At 55.1% G+C, this 22080-nt stretch overlaps 1 protein-coding gene across 1 annotated transcript in view; it reads right to left on the bottom strand.

Moving 5' to 3' along the window:
• Positions 1 to 3503: 3503 nt before the first annotated feature.
• Positions 3504 to 22080, bottom strand: part of MAPK8IP2 (mitogen-activated protein kinase 8 interacting protein 2) — a 39121-nt gene continuing 20544 nt past the window's right edge. The window contains exons 3-12 of the mRNA XM_063134445.1: positions 21024 to 21275; positions 15348 to 15471; positions 11765 to 14056; positions 10394 to 10469; positions 8669 to 8841; positions 7633 to 7742; positions 6795 to 6914; positions 5869 to 5939; positions 5198 to 5296; positions 3504 to 3712 (exon numbers count right to left, since the gene is read on the bottom strand). Coding sequence (XP_062990515.1) covers positions 3640 to 3712; positions 5198 to 5296; positions 5869 to 5939; positions 6795 to 6914; positions 7633 to 7742; positions 8669 to 8841; positions 10394 to 10469; positions 11765 to 14056; positions 15348 to 15471; positions 21024 to 21275 — 3390 coding nt within the window. The 3' untranslated portion in view covers positions 3504 to 3639. The remainder of the gene's footprint in view (positions 3713 to 5197; positions 5297 to 5868; positions 5940 to 6794; positions 6915 to 7632; positions 7743 to 8668; positions 8842 to 10393; positions 10470 to 11764; positions 14057 to 15347; positions 15472 to 21023; positions 21276 to 22080) is intronic.

The raw sequence follows: 22080 nt of genomic DNA, 5'->3' as shown, positions 1-22080 counted from the left end.
AGGGTGCGGTTGCACCGTGTCCTGCCTTGTTGGTCCCTGGCCGACAGCTGGTTGGCCCCTGTGTGAACCGAGTGCTGGACTGGATGGGCCCTTGGTCTGATCCTGCAGGGCTCTTCTTATGTTCTTATGTCATTGAAATATATAAATATATCTCAGAGTGAAATGGAACGAATAAATAGAGAGAATGAAACTGAAAATGCCCCAACACCCTTAATGGGGGAGAGCTGAACTCAGCTGAAGCAGATGAGTGGTTGTCAGCATATCATGCACATTTCGTTGAGTTTATTATTTATTTATTTATTTATTTATCGCATTTCTATACCGCTGTCATACCCTGCGTAGGTATGGAGTCAGGGGATGAGGACATGGAGGAACCCAGACCCGTTGCTGAAGAGTCCAGCTCAAGGGGGGGTGTGGAACCTGTGCCAGCAGGGGGTCCCGCCGACCTAGGGAGCCAAGAGGAGGAAGAGCCGAGCACAAGTGTATCAGCATCTAGGTCAGCAGGGAGTCCTGCCAACTTAGATAACCAAGAGGGGGAAGAACCAACCGTACCCGTTCCGACTTTCAGCCAGCATAGGGTGGAAAAGGAAGCCAGTCGGACGCCGCTCCCAGAGGCTTTCTCTGAAACGCCAAGCAATCAAGGAGCACCTGGGGGCCGCAGTGACTGGTATATATATGCCTCAGGGAGCTGGGGAGACTTTGTCAGAGGTTAACGGATTACCCTGGCAAAAGCTCTGGTGTTTGTTGCCTGTGACTTTTCGTCCTTGTTGCCTAGAATCCTGTTTGACCACGGACCTGCTCTTGACCACGCTGCCTGCTGTAAGCCTTGACTATTAGCACTGTGACCGGGACTCTTCTTTGTGCATCTCCTTGCTTGCATCTGGCTGCTTCAGAAGAGACTGAACTCTGCCTGTGACTTCGAGTATTATCTCTTTCTTCTTAATTACCTGTTTCTTGTTGGCCTTTGGCAGCTTTCCCGGACAACTGCCCAATAACTGAAGCTCTCTGGGCAGCTCACAAAATTAATCCCCAAGTTAAGCGGCGACGAGGCCACGAGTGTCCCATTGTGGCCATGAGTGTCCCATTGTCCCCAGAGCCTGGTAAGTCTGCCCTGCCAACCAAGGCATGCTGGGAGTTGTAGGCCATTTTTCAGGGGACGCCAAGGGCTGTGCAGGAAATGGCCCTTGTGAAATGGCTGCTGAAGCCCTTGGTTTTCCCTTGGGCGGCTCTACATCACCTGCTCAAGAGCAAGCGAAAAAAGTTTTGTATATTTCAGCACCAACAGGTAAAACTAAAAATGTGGTTTATAAAGAAGCTGTAAATTAATTTTCCTTTATTATTTACCCATTTTTCCTTTTATTAACACAATAAAATTTACTAGGCTAACCCCCCCCCCCCACAAAGGACTCCTACCAACTTTTACATTATTAACTCTTACAGAGTTTTTCAAAGTACGGTTCTTATGGGACCTGGACAACGCTGGGAATAACTGCTAGTTTGTATATAAACGCTAAACGCAAATATTACACTAACACTCCAGTAACCTGGATTAAGGGCTGCACCCTTGACACCTCTCCCCACTCGGCAAACTGGGGTACATGTAACAAAATATAGAAGTGCACACACACCCCAACCCCCTTGCAATGCTGGGGCCAGATCCATAGCCGTTTGCCTTGAATTGAGTGCAAGAGGCGTGGGGACCCTGCAGGGAATCCTGGTTGGGGCAGCAGCAACAGGTCTTGAACAGCCAATGCCAAGTCCACCTTCTTGCCCAGTCTGCCAGTGTTAGCCCAGGGTTAGGGCTTCCTGGGGGCAGCTGTACGGAATCCTGCCGGACCCCAAGGGAGACTGTCCCGCCTGCTCCTTGCAACACGAAGGGCCGCCACCAAAGGCACCCTGCACCTCTGCAGGCTTTCGAAGGCTGCAGGACACGGAATAACAGGCTGAAGTTACAGGAAGTCAGATTCGGGCTGGACATCCTGACAGTTAGAGCAGTATGACAATGGAACCAGTTACCTAGGGAGGTTGTGGGCTCTCCACACTAGAGGCCTTCAAGAGGCAGCTGGACAACCATCTGTCAGGAATGCTTTTGGGTGGATTCCTGCATTGAGCAGGGGGTTGGACTCGATGGCCTTGGAGGCCCCTTCCAACTCTGCTATTCTATGATTCCAACTGCAGGCCCCATCCACCCCGCGTGAAGGCTCACGGACAGAGCACATAAGCAAGGCCACCTGGTGACACCAAGCGTACATTTTATTGAAAGACCAACTCCATGACAAGGCAGTGAGGAGGGAGGACCTCAGACCAGGGCCTGTCCAGGCCGTCACTGCTCCGCTTGGCTAAAGTTACAGATAAATATCGTTACATATACGGACAGCGGTGAGCGCTAGTCGGTCAGCTAGTACTGAGTGGAGACAGGCAGGGCTGGCAAGCAAAGGAGGTCACCAGGCACGGGGGGAGGGGGGACGGGAGCCGTGGCAGGGAGTGGGGGGTGGGGGCGGGTGGCCAACAGAGAGAAGAGGGGAGCCTGAGCCAGACCAGTGCCTCCGGATACGCTCTTGACACGCCCAGAGAGAGAAACGCGGCGGGTTCCCATGGCTGCCGTCGCACACTCTGGGCTAAGAGAATGGATTGACCCACAGTCGTAGGCCTGCAACGTACCCACCGCAGCAGGGCCAGATCCTGAAGGAGGCCTTGCTCTGAAGAGTCCTTCGAAGACAGGAGGACCGGGTCCCCCATCTGCCAGCCCTCCAGCAAGACTGCCCGTACACGGGCCCTTCGGGCCGCCAGCCCCCATGCAGCATGCAGGCTCCCACCTTGGACATTCCCCCCTGTCCAGCTCCTATGTCCCTAGCAGGGTGAGTGGAGCAGAAAGAGATGCAAAGGGAGGGGAGGGGTGGGGTGAGTTCCCATGGCACTGTGGGAGCGGCTGAGGCGTGCCCGCATCCACCCCACCACTGCCGGTGGGCAACCCACATGGCGAGCGTGGAGCCCAGGCAAGGAAGCCAGCAAGCAGGGAGGTGAGCAGGGCTGCCCTGGCCCAGGAGGAGGCAGTGGGGCCTTGCCCCTCCCAAGGAGCAGGGAATGGCGCTGGGGGTGCCTGGCAGCCGGTGGGGGTGGGCTTCCTCCCCCTCCCCCGGCACCCATTTCAAGGGAGGGGGCCAGACAGACGTTCACCATCATGCTCCGAGCCTTCCTCCCAGCCCATAACGGGGCGCCATGCAAAGGCCGTGGCTTTCTGGAAGAGCGCCAACTCCTTGGCTGCTCCACCGTTCCTCCGCCATGCTTCCGCAGCTCCCGCACTCAGCCCCCTTCTCCCACCCTCACCTCCACCGTGCTCACGGGAGCTTCGACTCTTGTCACTCCTCCAGCCAAATCTGGACATTGCAGGGGGTGGGGTGGGGTGGGGGGCCAAGGGGAGGGGGTGGGGAGGGGGGAGAAGAAAGAAAGAAAGAAAGAGACAAAAGGGCAGGTGGCAACCACGTGGCCAGCCCCTGCCCCGGACCCTCTGCTGCAGAGGGCGGGGGTGAAAATGTGGCAGCGTGGGTTGTGGCCAGCCTGGCAGAGCACGGGGTCCTGGGGCGCCGGGTCAGAGTCTCTGGATGGGGCGCGGAAGCAGGAGGCGTGGCGGGTCGCTTCCTACTCCAGGTAAATGTCCTCTGTGGGGCAAGCGAACTCCAGGTGCTCTTGGTAGTATTCCTGAAAGGCGCGGCTGCAAGGGAAGGGACGGGACACGGTAAGCAACGGCGGCCGTGGCGGCCGTCCAGACACAGAGCAGGCCGAGCAAGCCCCGCAGCCCCACTGAGCCATGGGGAGGACGGAACACCCCCTTCCTCTGCCCGCTCCACTGAGAGCCCTCCGCTGTGCCCCCTGGCAGCAGGACGGGGCCAGAGCTTGGCGCTGCCCTGTGCCAGGCCCCTGAGCCCCCCTGGCGTGCTTCCTCTCCTGCCCAGCCAGTGTCCTGCCCCTTCTGCCCCCCCCCCCCCCCAACCAGCAGCACACCCTCCTCCCCACCACCCTTTTCAGAAGAAAGCACAACCTCCCAGCAGTGGAGCCCGCTGCCCCCCCCCCGCGCCCCCTTGGCCACAGACATTCCCTGCGATGGCGTCACTTCGGCACCTGGGGCCAAAGGCCAAGGGAGGCTGCCGGCAGATTTGAGGGGCTGGTTTGCCTTTGAATTCCACTCCAGCCAGCCGTGGGTCGAGCGTTTCTGTTGCAGCGATAGCATTGCATTTGTTAGTATAAATGTGTGTCTCTTGTGGGACTCTCTGAAACCTGTTTGGATCCAGGTTGGTTTAGCCGTAAAATAAAGAGAGAAATCAAGAGAACGAGCAGGAAGATGAGGCACCGGAGCCTCCAATGTGGACTCAACCCTTGGGGACATCGGCCTGTCTCACTCCCAGAATGCAGCTCTACCGAACAGGCAGTCTTGTCAGCATCCTGGTGGGAGGAGGAGGAGGGGGGCGATTTAAGGAGGGTCCGCAAAGCCAGAGGGAGAAGGCAGGCCCAGGGCTGCGCGTCCAGCTTCTCGGGGGCTTCTTGCGCACGTCCACTTGGTGCGCCGTTGCAACGCTGCCCCGGTGGGGCTGCGAAAGGCCGGTGGGTGGATGCACGGGACCATTCCGGCGCCTCACCTGCGCTTGAGCTGGCGGTAAACCTTTTCTCACCGTGGCAGAGCGAGTACAGGGCGGCCTTCCCAGACCTAGTGCCCTCCAGAGGCTTTGGACGACAACTCCCATCAGCCACAGCCAGGGATGATGGGAGTTGCCGTCTAAAACAACAGGTGGGCACCAGGTCTGGGAAAACTGCCTCCCGATTACCGAATTACCCTGGAATGCTGCCTCTCGCCCCGGTGGCAGCTTGTCACATATCTGCACACGCGTGGCCAAAATGGCCCTCTGAACGGAACTTAAACTATCAACTCACTGCCCTAAGTGACCACAAGACAGATAGCCATCACCTGCCTTCACCTGGTATCAAACCAGGTCCCAGGCTGGGATCCCAGCAAACGACCTGGATGATTCCATTTGCCACATGCATGGCCATGCTCCGGGCTGCCGGTGGTGATGGCCAGCAGCGTGCACGGCCAGCAGCATGGTGGCCACCCTCAGGCTGATCCGTAGGGCCGCTCCCGCACCCGCGGTCTCTGCTGCAGCCTGCCCACCCCCACGCCAATCCCCCTCCCTCCATTACTCACCCGACACATTCCGCAACGGGCCGCATGGACTCCTGGGAGACAAAGACGTGGCAGGCGAAGCGACTCAGCACAGGGTGCTTGGTGATGAAGCCGAAGTAGCTGCAAGGGAAGGCAGGCAATGCTGAGCTGGGAGCAGCCGGGGCGGCTCTCTGGGGAAGCCCGCTCTCAGGCCATCCAGCCGCAGCGCCCACCTTGGCCCCGTCTGTCGGAACAGGGATCGAGGTGGAGGCCGCCTCATGCACCCGCTGCAGGTTTAGGCATGCATCCCAAAAAGTAACATGCGAATGTGAAAAATGGGTGTTGCAAACACAAAGGTGGAGCCTACAGACGTCCTTGCCAGAGAGCCAGGCGGAGCTGAGAGTAAGGAATGGCCATGGCGTCCTTACACGGCAGCCAGTCAAAGGGGGCACCAGTGGGGCGGGGTGGGAGGCGAGCCTCCTCTGAGTCCCTGGCGCCCCCACCCCACTGGAAATCAAGCGTAATCCCCCCTGCATGACTCCACCCTGGGTTCTGTCTCCGGATCACGCTACGCTGCGGCGGAACGTTGGGAACTGATGGACACAAACATCAGGAATGTGCATAAGATTCATCTGAATCTGATGGGTGGGGAAGTGTCTCCCTGGAAAAGAGTTTTCCAAGAGAAGGAAGGGGGAATGGAGGAAGCAGCTCACCAGCTGTTGCGGGGATGACATCCACAGAAGGAGATGTTCTTCATCTGGAAGAAATGGCTGCAGCGCTCAAACTAGAAAGAGATGGGGGGGGTTTAGAGAATGTGCCAGGATGTCCCCCCACTTGCTGCCCACAACGTCCCCCTAATAAATGGCTCCTGAAACCACAGGCAAGGACACCGTCCTAGCCTCTCCTTAGGTAGCTTGACCAGATGTCCACTTAGTGTCTAGGTATGATGGCATTATGGTAGGACCCGTAGGCCACGCCTGCAAGTAGCCTAGGTTGGGGCGTCTGACACTCCAATGGGTGTCCAACCACCTGTTCCTGTGAGGCACGTGGCCCCTGCAGCCCTTCCTGCCAGCCAGTCCCATTTGACTGCGCAGGGCCAAGGCTGAAAATGTCCACCCTGGCTCTGTGGGCTTGGCAATGCCTACAAAAGCCAATGATCAGAAAAGCAGCAGCAGTCAGAGGAGCAGAGAAATGGGGGTCACTAGCAGGTATTTGGCAATGGAAGACAAAGTGCCTCAGGCCAACCCACCCTTCTGATGGGGGCCATGACTGCCTCCTGTCCCCACCCTTCAAGGAACTGGGACAGAGCTCACAGACTGGGAGGCAATGGGGTGTGGGGGCGGTCTCCTATTCCCTGGCCCCATGGTTGAATCTAGCTCCCTTGACCACGTCCTGCGGACCCTGAGTCAGATTCTCCCAGCTGTGGAAGCAAACGTAGTCTCGAGTCCACGGCCACACAGAGTCGAGCGCTTGTGACCTCCCGCTGGCCCACACCCAGCTGGGAGTCGTGCCCTGCCTCTCACAGGATTGGACTACCTGCCCAAACCTCATGGTGAAAATCTGTCCAAACAGGAATGTGACTCCAAAAGACCTTCCTTGTCACCCTGTTGCCCCCCTGCCCCCACCTCCAGCCCCTCACCTCTTCGTCCCGGCTGTACTCATTCACGGTCAAGTTGAGCTTGATGCCCTGCAGGCTGATCTCCAGGTCACAGGTGGCCGGAGGCCGCAGGTGCACCGTTAACTTACGAGTGGTAGCAATCTGCAAGGAGAGAGGCAGGGGACGGGGTCAGCAGAATCTGGGGCGGGGGACTTCCGAGGAAGAGCAAGGAGGAGGACATATAGCAGCAAACAGCACTGAGATGCAGAACCTGCATTTAGCCCCGTGCTCTCTGGTTAGAAGACGGAGGGGCCACACCCATGAAGGCCACGAGGGGAGACTCCCTGCTTATGGGCAAAGGCCTCTTCTCAGAAAGGGATTCTGGCAGTGCTTACTAGTCAGGGACCAACACACACACACACACACACACAGAGCTCTTCCAGGGTTATATGGCAAAATCAAGGCGACATTGTGAGATCAGAGTCGGCACAAGCAAAGAACTCCTGGCCCCACCTGTACAAGCCCTAAGAGCAGTCTGGGCATGGAACAGGCGACCCAAGGAGGTGGGGGGAATGGAGGCTTTAGCCGAAGGCCACCTGGGGCCAGGCGGAGAGGGCCAAGGGCAGAGAACCGAGCCTGAAGGGCTACTCCGCTACGAGCATCCTGGCCGGGCACGCCCCCTCAGCCTCCCAATTGCCCCAAAGGCCTGTGCACGTCTCAGGAGTGCTTCAAAATGCCCAAGGGCAGTAGTGCTTGACTAGTGGCAAAACAAGGATCCCAAGAAGGCAGCCTCCCAGATGTGTTCCCCACAGTTGCTGGGAAGGCAGTGTAGAGTAGTGGCTGGAGGGCTGGCGCACGCACACATACACGCAGGTCTCACCTTCTGCATGGCCGCACACAAGATGCCGTTGCCCTGGTGGTAAGGAACCTCCACAGAGCCCAAGAACTGAACATTGAAACGCTCCATCCAGCACGGGTTCCGCTTCAGGCCTGTAAGGGATGCAGGAGAGTCACAATTACAGGAGAACATCTGTCCCTGTGTCATGGCGTTGTCCTGCCCCACCCTCTGGCACCTGGAGGAGGAGGAGGAAGATTGTTTAAACAAAAGCATGCGCAGGAACCTGGCAGGAGGGCTCATGTCTGAGCACGGTGGCGACTGGAGGGCTCATGTCTGAGCACAGTGGCGACTGGACTGGCCACCCAGCATGGAAGGTGGGCAGGATCCCACGCCCCAAACCAAAGCTTGATAATAACTGTACATTGTGCACTGGGTAAAAAAAGCTAATTGCCAGGGCCAATTCCGGCTGGACAGCAGGAAAAACTTCCTGACTGTTAGAGCAGTATGACAATGGAATCAGTGACCTAGGGAGGTGGTGGGCTCTCCCCCACTAGAGGCCTTCAAGAGGCAGCTGGACAAACACCTGTCAGGGATGCTGTAGGGTGGATTCCTGCACTGAGCAGGGGGTTGGACTCGATGGCCTTTTCCAACTCTGCTATTCTATGTTTCTATGAATTTGTGAGCATTATCTAGCGGTTGGAGAGAAGGGAGCCCTCAGTGCAAAGCCACTCCTCAGGCCTCGCTCACAGAAGGGTGGTCCCACCCCTCCGCAATTCTGCTCAGGGCCAACTCAGGGCCTATGCATTCCTCCCCAGGCGAGGAGCAGGTCTGAGTTTGTGTTTTGCAAAACAGAGGATCCACCACTGCTTTTCTGTACCAGAATCCGTTGCTAGGTGTGACCTAATACCTGCACCCTCTACCAGGGACTGATGCATTCAGTTTGCAGATCCCCGTTTTGAGACGAGGTCTGAACCTGCAGACCTCATGAGCATAACATCTGGCCAGAAGTGGCTGGGACTTTGCTTGCTTCCTTGCTTCCTTCCTGCCAACCCCAATCCAGCAGCACACGTGGGCATACCTGTCACTTCCTTTGCCTGGCTCACTACCTCATGGGCATAGAAGGCTGGGAAGATCCCGCGCTCCCCGGTGCGCATGTTGTAACCCCGGTACCAGTAGTCATCTTCCTCCAGCTCCACAAGGATCGGGTCATCCACATCAAGCTCCAGCTCATCTTCATGGCGAGGGATGAACCTGGTGGGGCAATGGGAAGCCAAAGGGCTGGTGGGACGGGACCTCTGGGCACCACAGCCAAAGCCCGGTCCCTGCAGCCCACATGCCCCTTCCCTTTTGCGTGGCATACTGGGCTCACCCTGATTCACTTCGGGGGTCAGCCCCCTCCCATGCCTTGACATGCAGAGGAGGGCCAGGATCACTTCTCGATCCTCCCAGCGTGCAGGACACGGAATAATGGGCTCAAGTTACAGGAAGCCAGATTCCGGCTGGACATCAGGAAAAACCTCCTGACTGTTAAAGCAGTACGACAATGGAACCAGTGACCTAGGGAGGTGGTGGGATCTCCCACCCTAGAGGTCTTCAAGAGGCAGCTGGACAGCCATCTGGCATCTATGCCTTGACACTTCCCTTTTCTTTTTTATGGTGAATAAACATCTTTGTTCCACTTCTTCACAAAAACACAGATGCTTTGAGTTGTTGCCCATTGTTGTTGTTATTATCATTATCATTATTATCATTTGTATCCTGCCCCATAGCCGAGGCTCTCTGGGTGGTTTACATAGGACAAAAACACTTAAAAACAATATACAAAAATTTAAAATCACAAAAACGTACAATTTTAAGCCACAAAAACATACAAAAACAAACCCAGGCCAATTACATATTGCTAAATGCCTGGGAGAAGAGAAAAGGCTTGACCTGGCGCCGGAAAGATAACAATGTCGGCGCCAGGCAGGCCTCGTCAGGGAGACTGTTCCACAATTTGGGGGGGGGGGGCACCACAGAAAAGGCCCTCCCTCTTGTTGCTGTCCTCCGAGCTTCCCTCGGAGTAGGCACCCGGAGGAGGACCTTTAAAAAGGCAGCTTTAAATTGCAGATAATCAGATAAGCAGCTCATTAAAAACAACAGCATATAAATATGAGAGCTAAGGAAAGTGAAGACATAACACCAGTCTCATCAGGACCAAAACAGCGTCTCTACTACTTTTTGCTTCAGCTCGGAAATTTCATTTAGGTAAGAATCTTTAATCTGGAAAATGAAGGCATGCTCCTAAAACCATTCTTAGAAATATTTTTAAAATGTGATTTTCTTGCAGCAACCAGCTTGTATGTTTTTATATATGCTCTTATATCATTGGTCTTATCTTTTTTTTAAAAAATGTAAAAACTGCTCAAGATTTCAAAGTAAAAGATAAAAAGGCCCCCCTGATCTCAGAGTCCTGTTAAATTCTTTGTGTCTTTATACCCACACTAGAGGCCTTCAAGAGGCAGCTGGACAAGCATCTGTCAGGGATGCTTTAGGGTGGATTCCTGCATTGAGCAGGGGGTTGGACTCCATGGCCTTGGAGGCCCCTTCCAACTCTGCTATTCTAGGATTCTACGACTCTACCGGAAATCAGTAAACCTGGCTTCCTGGTGGCACTTGTTTCTTGGGAAACTGAATGAGAGGTGTTACCTGCTGGCTCAGGGCCAGCTAAATACTGAGAACTCTCTCGTCTCAGGAAATCCCTCGCCAAGGACAAATTCGTCACACCCGGTCAGCTCTTGCTACCCCCGCTCTCCCTACTCACCTGAAGACCGCTCGGTGCGTCTGTTCCCTCTCCTCCCCGTTCACCGTGCAAGAGAACAGACCAAAGGACTCTGTACCTGACGGGGCAGGAGAGAAAAGATCACTGCAAGGTTGCAGATCCCCAGTGACACAAAGCAAGGGGCTGGCAGCAGTGACTGCGTTGCCAATCTCCGTGGGCGAGGGGGAGGCCAGTGGGGCAGGAAGAGAGCCCATCACAGGTGCACAGCGGGACGCCCCTGGCTGCAGCCACTAAGGATGAGGACAGAGAGGCCGGAGCGCAACAGGTGGGCTCTGGAGGTTCCTGCTGATGGGAACAAAGAGAATCCCTGCATTGGGGGGGTTAGAAGGGCAACAGACGGGATTGTGGTGGGACAGCGCGATGAAAATGTCCACCCAGTGTGCGGCTACTCTACAGACGGCAAACTCCATGATGGACATTATAAGAAAAGGAACTGAGAATAAAAGGGTCAGTATCGTACTGCCCTTATACAAACCTATGGTGTGACCACACTTAGAATACTGTGTACAGTTCTGGTCACCACACCTAAAAAAGGATATTATAGAGCTGGAGAAAGGGCAGAAAAGGGCAACTAAAATGATTGAGGGGCTGGAGCATCTCCCCTGCGAGGGAAGATTACAGCAACTGGGATTGTTTAGCTTGGAAAAAAGGAGGCTGAGGGGAGACATGACAGAGGTGAACAAAATCATGCATGGTGTGGAGAACGTGGATAGGGAGACATTTTTCTCCCTTTCTCAAAATACGAGGAACCAATGGGGTCATTCTGTGAAGCTGATTGGTGGGAGATCCAGGACAGATAGAAGGAGAGTCATCCAAGAGGCAGCTGGACAACCCTCTGTCAGGGATGCTTTAAGGAGGATCCCTGCATTGAGCAGGGGGTTGGACTCGATGGCCTTGTAGGCCCCTTCCAGCTCTGCTATTCTATGATTCTATGAAGGACTTCTTCACACAGAGCATAGTTAAATTATTTAACTCACTACCACAAGATGTAGTGACGGCCACCAATTTGGATGGCTTCAAAAGGGGGTTAGATCAATTCCTGGAGGCGAAGGCTATCAAGGGCTACTAGCCCTGATGGGTATGTGCAACCTCCGGTATCCAAGGCAGCAAGCCTGTGTGCCCCAGTTGCTGGGGAACATGGGTGGGAGGGTGCTGTTGCACCGTGTCCTGCCTTGTTGGTCCCTGGCTGATGGCTGGTTGGCCCCTGAGTGAACAGAGTGCTGGACTAGACGGACCCTGGGTCTGATCCAGCCTCAGGGCTCTTTCTAAGTTCTTAGATGGCCACTTATGGGTCACAGAAAGCACCGTTTGCTCCCCACACCCCACACCCCAGGCAAGAGATGCGGCACTTACTGGAGGAGCGCGACGTACTGTTGACAAAGACATTGAGGAATTTCTTGGAGAAGTGGAGGTCGGCCTCGGGGGAGGAGTCCTCGGAGGAGGAGCTGCGTCCATCCGCTGCCCCCAGACCCTCCCCAAAGTCACTGGCCACATCCTCCAGGTCGGGGGCGTCACAGGCACGCAGCAGCTCGCTGTCGTCACTCAGCACCGAGGTGCAGCGCTTGAGGCTCACCAGCTCCAGCTGCGTGTTCTCATCCACAACCAGGGTGTACTTGATGGAGTCGTAGGCCAAGGAGTCGTCCAGCACCACTGAAGGAGGGGGCAGCGGCAGCTCTTCCGAAAACGGGGAGCCCTTCAGGCTGCCCAGGCAGGGGGCCTCATCCTCCTCGGGGGAATAGGCCAGGCTGAAGCAACGGTTGGTCTTGGCGGTGGAGACGTCCAGCCCCCCGTGGGGCTCTAACCGGATGTCGTCAATCATGTCATTGTCCTCCAAGATGCCCGAGTCCAGGTCCCTGTCAATCACACAGTCCTCCAGCACCGTGGGGGGCTCAGCCTTGCCGGGGGGCTCCCTGGGTGGCAAGCTTTTGGGGGCAGTGATGCCGTTGCAGCAGCCAGAGCGTGGCCGCCCTGGGAAGACGGGGGTGATGGTGTCGTTGGTCGAGTTGCTCAGGAACAGGTAGGGCCCCACGTCCCCCGCCGGAGGCGCCACCTCCACCCTGGGCTTGGCCTCCGTGGGCTTCTCCTCCTCGGTGCCCTGCAGAGAGCAGCGGAGCGTCTCCATGTCCACCAGCTCAATGCTTTGCTGGGAGCAGGGCTGGGTGTCGGTCAGGGCCTCGCTGGGGATCTCCGGCTCCAGGTCGGAGGCGGGAGAAAGGGTGTCTGAAAGGGAGTGGGCGGCAGGGAAGCACTCGTCAGCGCACTTGATGGGATAGGAGCCCTCCGAGATCATCTTGTTCACCAGGTTGCTGAGGAGCCACGGGGAGTCAGAGTCCTCGCTCAGGTCCGGCTCCGACTCCGAGTCGGACTCCGAATCGTATTCGCTGTTCCCTTCGTCGTCGTCGTCATCATCGTCGCCACCCTCGGGCATCAGCTTCGGCCCCACCGGCAAGTAGAAGGAGCGGCGCAGGCTCTCCAGGCTGTGGTCAGGGTTGATCTCCAGCTCCAGGTGGCCCGAGAGGGACACGTCTGTCTGGTCAATGGGGGCTGAGGGGTCCTCGTAGAACTCCTCCATCTTGAGCGCTGCCGCCAGGCTCTCCCTCCGCACCAGGCTCTCCTCTGGGGGCAGCTCCAGCTCTTCCTCCTCCTTGCCTGGGTCCAGCAGAAGGGCGTCCTTCAGGCCCATCACCCCCTGGGCCTCCAGGTCGGCCTCCAGGTCGGCCTCGGAGCCCGGGGAGCTGGCCTCCTCGATGGAGTTGGTGAGGTGGGAGGAGCGGCCGCTGCTGCTGTCGCTGCTCAGGTCCAGCTCCGTTTCGGAGATGCTGGAGATCATGTGACTGGCCAGGCGGTGGCCGCTGCAAGCAAAGGCGGCTTCGATTTCGCCCTCCACGTCTGAGTCGGATCCAGGCGAGCTGAGGTCCTCGCCGTGCCGGCCGCACGGCGGGAAGCCCTTGGAGTTGCGGCTGGTGAGATCGGCCTCGATGCCTGGGTCCGACGAGGGAGACGTGGTGTCCGAGGAGGCCGACGGCAGCCCTTGCCCACTGGGCACTCGGCTCCCATGGCTGCCCTCTCCATCGGAGCTTAGCAGCCCCCTGGCGGCCCTTGTGGGGCTTCCGTAGACCCCCACAGGGTGGCGTCCCCCAGATCCCGCCTCTCTGTGGCCCTCTGCCGGCTCATCCTCAGAGAGCGGACTGCTGGCCTGGTCAATCGGGGAGACAGAGGAAGGGCGCCCAGCTTGTCCTCCAGCAGAGCAAACGGGGCGGCTTCCGGCTCCCTTCTCTTTCTCCCTGCACGCCACCGCATCCCTCTGAAACCTGGCACAGTAGCTCTCCGTGGCAGGCGACCTGTGGGGGCTGCTGTTGGGGGGCTGGGGCTCTGTGCCTTTGGGAGCACCAGGCGGTGGCTCAGCGGATGCCGGGTCAGAGGCAGCCGAAGCAGGCCGCAAATTGGGCGCAGAAGAGACGATATTCATGTTGTAATCCTCCCCAGCTCGTAGGGCAGGCCGGTCCTCCTGCAACTCTTGTCCGTTGCCTTCTGCGCCGTAAGGAGAGGGCTTGCAAGGAGCTGGAGCGGGCGCTGGGTCCTTGCTGTTCTGAGTGTCCAAGCGGAGCCCATCCTGGAGACATGGATGCGAGGGAGATGATCGCTCTGCAAGGGAAAGGAAGGCAGCCCTGTTCAGGACCTGGCAACGATGGGCTCCCCATCGTATGGACTTCCTTCTGAGGTCTAGGGAGCTTTCGGTTCAGGCAGGGGGATCACCACCCCCTGGTAGAAAATCTGCCCTCCCAAGTCCCCCAAACTCCTGAAAGCACTACCCAGTGCAATCCCTCCTTCTCCTGTTCCTAGACAGCTGAAGGAAGGGATGAGATCAGCCTGGCTCTACTGACACCCCAAAAGTGCCACACGTGTGTCTTGACCCAGCCCCGCCTCCCCATCAGGGAGCAGCAGAACATTGGGAGAGACCAGAGCCCTGTGAACCGCTGTCTCTGGGCACGTGGAGAGGCAAGGGGGGATTTTCAGCCTTCTGCTGCAATTGTCCAGGATCATTTAATCATTGTGAGGCTGTTCCAGCTGGACTTTGTGATTCTGGCAAGAATGGAATCAAAACCTTTGGGAGCTCTCAAAATAAAGCAAATTAAGCTCAGAACAGAGGCTCAGAAAGAAGGTGTTCCAAGAGGTTCTACTGGCAGCAAGAGAATGGGAAGACTCCCAATTTGTAGGAGAACACAGGCTAAAAACTCACACACACCCAAGATTATTATTATTATTATTATTATTATTTATATAGCACCATCAATGTACATGGTGCTGTACAGAGTAAAACAGTAAATAGCAAGACTCTGCCGCATAGGCTTACAATCTAATAAAATCATAGTAAAACAATAAGGAGGGGAAGAGAATGCCAACAGGTACAGGGAAGGGTAAGCAGGCACAGGGTAGGGAAAAACTAACAGTAGAAAGTAACAGTAGAAGTCTGCACAACATCAAGTTTTAAAAGCTTTAGGAAAAAGAAAAGTTTTTAGTTGAGCTTTAAAAGCTGTGGTTGAACTTGTAGTTCTCAAATGTTCTGGAAGAGCGTTCCAGGCGTAAGGGGCAGCAGACGAAAATGGACGAAGCCGAGCAAGGGAAGTAGAGGCCCTTGGGCAGGCAAGAGATTTTTTAAAAAGTTTAATGGTCTGGCAAATATTCCCTTTTCCCAGGGAATGCTGGGAGCTGTAGTTCTGTGAAAGGGAACTCTTTAACAGGTGTCTCAATGCTTCATCAGACTACAGTTCCCTTTGGGAAACATCACACAGATAAAGTGGTTTAAAGCCCAATATAAGTCTGTAGCAAAGATGTGAGAGAGACTGAAGGCAGGAACATAGGAACTCCCTGCCACTTATCCACCCACCCTGGAATTTGCTGCCCTGGGGGAAAATGGGGACGGAGGGTCTCTCACCAGCATGGGGGGCAGCGGCGGAGGAGGAGGAGGAAGTGGTCGTGGAGTGGAGCAGCGTCTCTTGCCAGGTGGCTCGCGGCAGAGGAGGTGCTGGGTTGCAGCCGCTGTTGTTATTCAGCGAGTCCTGTTGGAGAGCAAAAAGAAAAGAACAGTGGGCCAGAGCAAGGGAGACGTATTTCAACCTGCAGCAACGCTTGACAGAAATCCGTGCCAGTGCTAACAGTTGCTCAGCCAGAGACTGCTGAAGCCAACAGTTCCAAGCTGTTGCATCAGAAGCAAGGCAGGGCCAAACTATGGCCACACAGAAGGAGATCCTGAAGAGAGACTGAAAGGACTGGGCATGTTTAGCCTGGAGAAGAGAAGACTGAGGGGAGACACGAGAGCACTCTTCCAATACTTAAAAGGTTGTCACACAGAGGAGGGCCAGGATCTCTTCTCGATCCTCCCAGAGTGCAGGACACAGAATAACGGGCTCAAGTTAAAGGAAGCCAGATTCCGGCTGGACATCAGGAAAAACTTCCTGACTGTTAGAGCAGTACGACAATGGAACCAGTGACCTAGGGAGGTTGTGGGCTCTCCCACCCTAGAGGCCTTCAAGAGGCAGCTGGACAACCATCTGTCAGGGATGCTTTGAGGGTGGCTTCCTGCATTGAGCAGGGGGTTGGACTCAATGGCCTTGTAGGCCCCTTCCAACTCTGCTATTCTTTGATTCTATGATAAATGTTTACAATGCCATACAGCTCTTTGCTGGTCCCAGGCACTCTGTCCTCCCCAATTGGATTTAGGCCTGAAAGACCAAGGAAAGGTGTGGGCACATAGCAAACACAATTTGGGGCATTGTGCAACTCTATCTGGAAAGCAAGCAAGAGGTTAATTAGCATCTATAAAAGTAAAAATATAGTAATTACTTCTAATTATGCATAAATATTTGCATATGATAATTATCATATGCAAATTTGTGCAACTTTTTATCCTATGGGCCTTTTCAGTACTTAGCACCGGCCGCTGCCAGGCAGCATCTTCAGGAAGGGCTGGGAAACTGCCTTCTCTGTTCGGGAACCTGGAGAGCTCACAGCTCATCAGTGTAAGTCTACGCTTACGCATTTATTTTCTAGAATTTATTATCCACGTCTCATGATAAAATAAGCCCAAAGCAGGGTAGAAAACCAGTAATCACACACACACACACACACACACACACACACACACACACACACACACACAGAGACACACACACCCACCCCAGAATGCTCTGTAGGCAATACAGGGCGAGAGAAGGACAGATCTGTTCAGCGTCATAGAAGGCAGCTCCCCTGTCCCGTGCTGCAGCCGGGTGAGTCCTGGCTGCAATTCTCCTTCTCTCAAATAGCCTTGATTCTAACCTAATTTTCTCACCATTGTCAGCCACCACTGATTTTCAGTACCTTTTCATGGGTACTTCTGAATTTGCTTGCAACTGTCTCTAACGACTTCAGGGATCCTTCTGCGACATCTGCTAAGGCGAGTTGATATGGCAACTGGCCCCCAGCTGAGAGCAGTCGCTTTTGCAGGATCCCTCCTCTCTGGGATTAGCATTGTTTGTTCAAGCATTTTACAGAGAAATCCAGATGCAGTCATTTACAACTCATCCTATCCCCGTGCCTTCTGGCATTACCCTCCCATGTTTATTCAGACCTGATTTTAGATTATTATTATTATTATTTACAATAAACTGCAACTGCAGCATTATATTGTTCACTGTAGTCAGGCAAAGCACTATTTAGGCTATTCAGCCCTTTTGTACCTTTAATCAAAAGCTTCCTCTTTTCAGTGTTTGCTTTTATTATTGCTTCCTGTTTAGCACAGCTAAGGGGATTAATGATTAATTGCTGATTGATCAGTCAGCTTTTCTTCCCTGAAGAAGGGCTCTAATTACTGATTTCCTTTCATTATTTTTTAATTTCCAAATTGTACTTTGTTATAAAAGAACAGAAATAATGAAAGAAAACTAATAATTAACATCCCCTCCCGCACGCTACACAAAATACAGGCACAGAAAGGGACTAATCAAAGGGCAATTCAATAGTGCCATGCCCCCACTGATCAGGAAAATAATAATAATAATAATAATAATAATAATAATAATAATAATAATAATAATAATAATAATATATTTATGATCTCCCTCTCCCTCTGGATTGAGGCGGGGAACACCACCAAACACAATATAATACATAAAATTAGTTAAAAGAGCATATAAAACCAATGCAATATTAATATAACAATCACAGCATCTTAAAATTCTCAGGTTTAAAATTCATCCGGGTAGGCCTGCCGGAAGAGACTAGTCTTTACGGCTGTCTTAAACTCTGAGAGAGCTTTCAGATGACGAGTCTCCTCCGGCAGACCCTCCCACAGTCTGGGGGCAGCAGAAGAGAAGGTCCTCTGGGTAACAGTTATCAGCCAAGAATCATAGAATCATAGAATAGCAGAGTTGGAAGGGGCCTACAAGGCCATCGAGTCCTGCCCCCTGCTCAATGCAATTGTGGCTGACTGGAGTAAAGCCTTCCCAGAGGACCTGAGTGTGCGGGGCGGATTGGACGGGAGAACAATCCAGTTGTTCAGAGAGAAAAGCAGCCCAGAAAGGCACCATCGGCAGCCTCCCTCCAACCCGCCCGCCCTCTGGGATGGGAGGGTGAGCTTCAGGAGGACGCCCCAGCCCAGCCCAAGCCCTGTCAATCAACATGTGCGCCCCCCACCCCAACAGAGGGTTAACGTCACGGCAGATTAAGTGGAGTGCAGGGGAAGGTTGGGAAAACATTAATCCCAAGGGGGATTAAGAGCCCGGCACACGCAGACACATGAGATGGGGGGAAACAGCCTGAATATTTCAGCAGAGCCCTGGCAGCCTCAGGACCGTGCTTGGGGCAAACAAGCCCACGAGGAGACAGGCCAGAGGGAACACCCAGTGCTTTCACCGGTGGCAGGGCAGGGGTGCTCCTTTGCCACCCATGTGTGTGTATGGGGGGGGGGGATGTGTGAGTGTGCTTAATGCAGCACGGAATGTGGGGAAGTTGCCATCTAAAAAGGAGTGAGCAGACGCCAAGCTTCTGGCACCCACTGGGTTTCTTTTACTAGGATCCACCGGCCGGAGGCTGGTGCAAAAGACACGTGCTTGGAATGAAAAGAACCCTGAACCCAGGTGCTTGGTTTGAGCGCCAGGACCGAGCGGAGCCCCCCTTCCTTCCCCACAGAATTCCACTGCTGGCTTCCTCTCCTCCTGTGAAGCTTTCTTCATTTCAGCAGCACAACTGAGAGCAGGGAGGGGGTCGTTTCGTTGCTGCTATTGATAAACAAACTATCGGGAGACAGAAATCCTTGGTGATCTAGTATAACTCACTCGGATATCTACCAGTAGATCCAGATTTACCTCCTGCCCAATCCCTGATCGAAGATACTAATTACAGTACACAATAATGTCTTCTCTGGAATGACCCACAATGAAAATGGGTTTTCTTGTCCTCTGGGACAGACATAACCGGAGGGAGAGGGCTGCTTGGTGCAGGGCGCGTGATGGATGCACGGCAAGAACTTGACATCTGTCTGCAAAATGAATGCTGCATCATAAAAGAGGATCCACTCGGGTTTCTCCCCTGTGGAATATATGTGCAGCAGCACACACACGTAACACGTGAAGTTGCCCTCAAAAGCTTCGCACAGTACTGGTGGAAGTTTGCTCAGCTGGCTAGAGACTCACAGCCTCCAGGTTCTCCTCACAGGGACATGGCCTCTGCCACATATGAAGAAGTATGAACTTCCTGACCATGGAATCAGTTGCCTGGTGAGCTTGTGGGCTCTCCCACACTAGAGGCCTTCAAGAGGCAGCTGGACAACCACCTGTCAGGGATGCTTTAGGGTGGATTCCTGCATTGAGCAGGGGGTTGGACTCCATGGCCTTAGAGGCCCCTTCCAACTCTGCTATTCTGTGGTTCTATGATTCTATGTGGGATGCATGAACAAGAAGCAGAACCACTAAGATGTGAGGAGGGCGATCGACAGGCAGCAAAGTTGGCAGGGGGGCAGAAAGAAGGCAGGAAATGGGGCCGAGGGCGCATGACCTGAGAGTTGCCCTCCAGCAACTTCTGTGACATTGCAAGGGATCCGGGTCAGACACGCCTGGAATCACAGAGCTGGAAGGGATATTAGAGGTCATCTAGTCCGCCCCCCCCGCTCAAGTTCTACTTGAACACCTACACTGAAGGACTGGGAGCCCAGAATATCCAAGCTGCAGGCTGATCAGGGAGGGGCAGGCCGTTCAGGAGGAAGCCCAAGCCCAGGCAGGAGGGCGCCTGTGTCCTGCATGCACTGCATCCCGGCCTCTCCTGCACCCCCTGGCCTGATGCCCAGCCTGCCTGCCTGCCCGCCCGCCTGCCCGCCCGCCCTCTGCTCTGCCTGCCTGCCTCAGTGCCAGCCCCTCCAGCGTTCCTGCCTTCCATATAAGTTCCTGCCGTGCAGAGCTCACATTCCTTGGCAAACCCTGGGCTGCTCGCCCTGCCGGAGCACCACCCCGCTGCATTTGGGTCCTTGTGCCACCGCTGGCTCTCCTGGTCTGCTCAGCTTTGGACCTTCCTCAGCACCACCTCCTTATTTATCCAATCTTTGGCGAGGCAGAGAGGCACCGATCCTGCAAGTGCCCCTCCTGCCCCAACATTGCGCCCTTGCCAAAGGTTTCCGAAAAGTTTAGGGGTGCGCATGGCACATGCCAGCGCTGCCACCTGTGTTCTGCGCCTTCCATTGGCCTCTGGAAATGCCATCGGCGATCCAGAGGCCCGACAGCACTATGGCAGCCAGGGAGGGCTCCCTCCCTCCTCTCCCCCCCCCCCCCCCGCAATCTGCATAATGCATCCTGGTGCGGACTTTGCTCTCCGGATGCAGCTTTTAACGTGGACAAGGAGAGACTCCGTCATGGTTTATTTACGATGCAAAATGCATCTGAGCTTTTCCCCTGCTAAGTGGCGGCAGTGCCGGTCTGAACGCTCGGCACATTCCTCAGGATCGAAACTGCACGCGGCCACCTTCCTCCTCCGCCCTTCCCCCTTCGCTCCGCCTCTCAGCGATGAAGCAAAAGTCAACACACCCTCACAGGGTTGTTGAGAAGATCACAAGTTTGGTACACCACCCCCCTCCCTTACAGCAACTTTTCTGTCCGGCCCACGCATTCTTCTAGTTGTTCTTTTTCTCCTGTTTTTATAGGACTGTAAGGAAATGTCATCTCTACCAACACTGAGACCCCGGCTGTCACAAGCCACTTTGAACACATGCTGGAAAAGTGGGATTATAAGTATGAAAAATAAAAACGTGCTTTACGTAAGCAATTGGAACCTGGGAAGCTGCCTTCGGCTGAGTCAGACCCACCTGGGCCTATCAAGGTCAATGTTGTCAACACTGACTGGCAGCAGCAAGGGCTCCCCAGGGTTTCAGGAGGGATTCCTTTCCTACCTCTACCTGGAGAAGCTGCCGGGGGGCGAACTGGGGGCCTTCTGCAGGCAAAGCACGTGCTCTGTCACCCTGCGCTCCACCTCCACCCATGCTCCCAGAGCCTGCTTGTCAAAGGCCACCGAGCCCAGCAGTGCGTGGGTGGGGGCCTCTCTCCGCTCTGGCCTTCACCAGGAAGAAAGGTTTTAGGGGGGCCCTCACCTGTGTGCCCGTCACGGTCAGGTTGAGTGTGGTGGGGCGATGCTTCTGGGTCTCCTCGGTGGTGGGTGAAGGTATCGGAGATGCCGAGGGGGAGGGGGGAGCTTCCTCCAACCCATTCCCTTCCACCTCCTCCTCCTCCTCCTCTTCCTCCTCCTCCTCTTCGTTGTCATCAATCATCTCGAACTCCTGGAAATCATCCTGGAAGGTGCAGGTGGGGTGGGGCTGCTCGCATCTCTCCAGCACCAGGCAGTCCTGGAAGAGAACAAGAGGCAAAGACCCCGCTGGAGGGACCCACGTGCTCAAGGGGCTGGGGGGCAGGGCTGGGGGGCAGGGCTGGAGGGCAGCCTTCAGCACCAGAGCAGGGGCAGCTTTCCAGAGCACATACAGGTGTGGAAACAAGGCCTTGCCTAGTTCCCCTCTGCCCTCCTTGCTACCTTGAGGAGACCCCAAGCGTAGCTACCGTTGGCCACTATCACCTGCCTTTGCCCCAACTGGGTGCGGGGGTTGCGGCTCAAGGGAATTCTCCGCCTTGCAAGGCGATTCTCTGCGCTTGGCCAGAACCTCCATCTCCCTCCCATTGCTGCCCCCCCCCAACCAACCCACATGCCCTTTGGAAGCTACAGCACTTTCTGCCTCCACCCCGCCCCACTCCAGCTGTGGGCAAGCCACCCGGGTAGGAGGGCCCGGTCTGTGGGCAGAGCCTCCTAGATCCCCATGTGCTCTGGGCTCCACAATTCTGGGCTCCACAATTCAAGAAGGATGCAGAGAAGCTGGAGCATGTTCAGAGGAGGGCAACCAGGATGATCAGGGGTCTGGAAACAAAGCCCTGGGAAGAGAGACTGAAAGAACTGGGCATGTTTAGCCTGGAGAAGAGAAGATGGAGGGGAGACGTGAGAGCACTCTTCAAGTACTTAAAAAGTTGTCACACGCAGGAGGGCCAGGATCTCTTCTCAATCCTCCCAGAGTGCAGGACACGGAATAACGGGCTCAAGTTAAAGGAAGCCAGATTCCGGCTGGACATCAGGAAAAACCTCCTGACTGTTAGAGCAGTACGACC

Source organism: Elgaria multicarinata, chromosome 9 (genome assembly GCF_023053635.1).
Source record: "Elgaria multicarinata webbii isolate HBS135686 ecotype San Diego chromosome 9, rElgMul1.1.pri, whole genome shotgun sequence".
NCBI lineage: Eukaryota > Metazoa > Chordata > Lepidosauria > Squamata > Anguidae > Elgaria > Elgaria multicarinata.
Note: the sequence above shows the minus strand (reverse complement) of the source record. Positions and strands in the feature narration are given on the sequence as shown.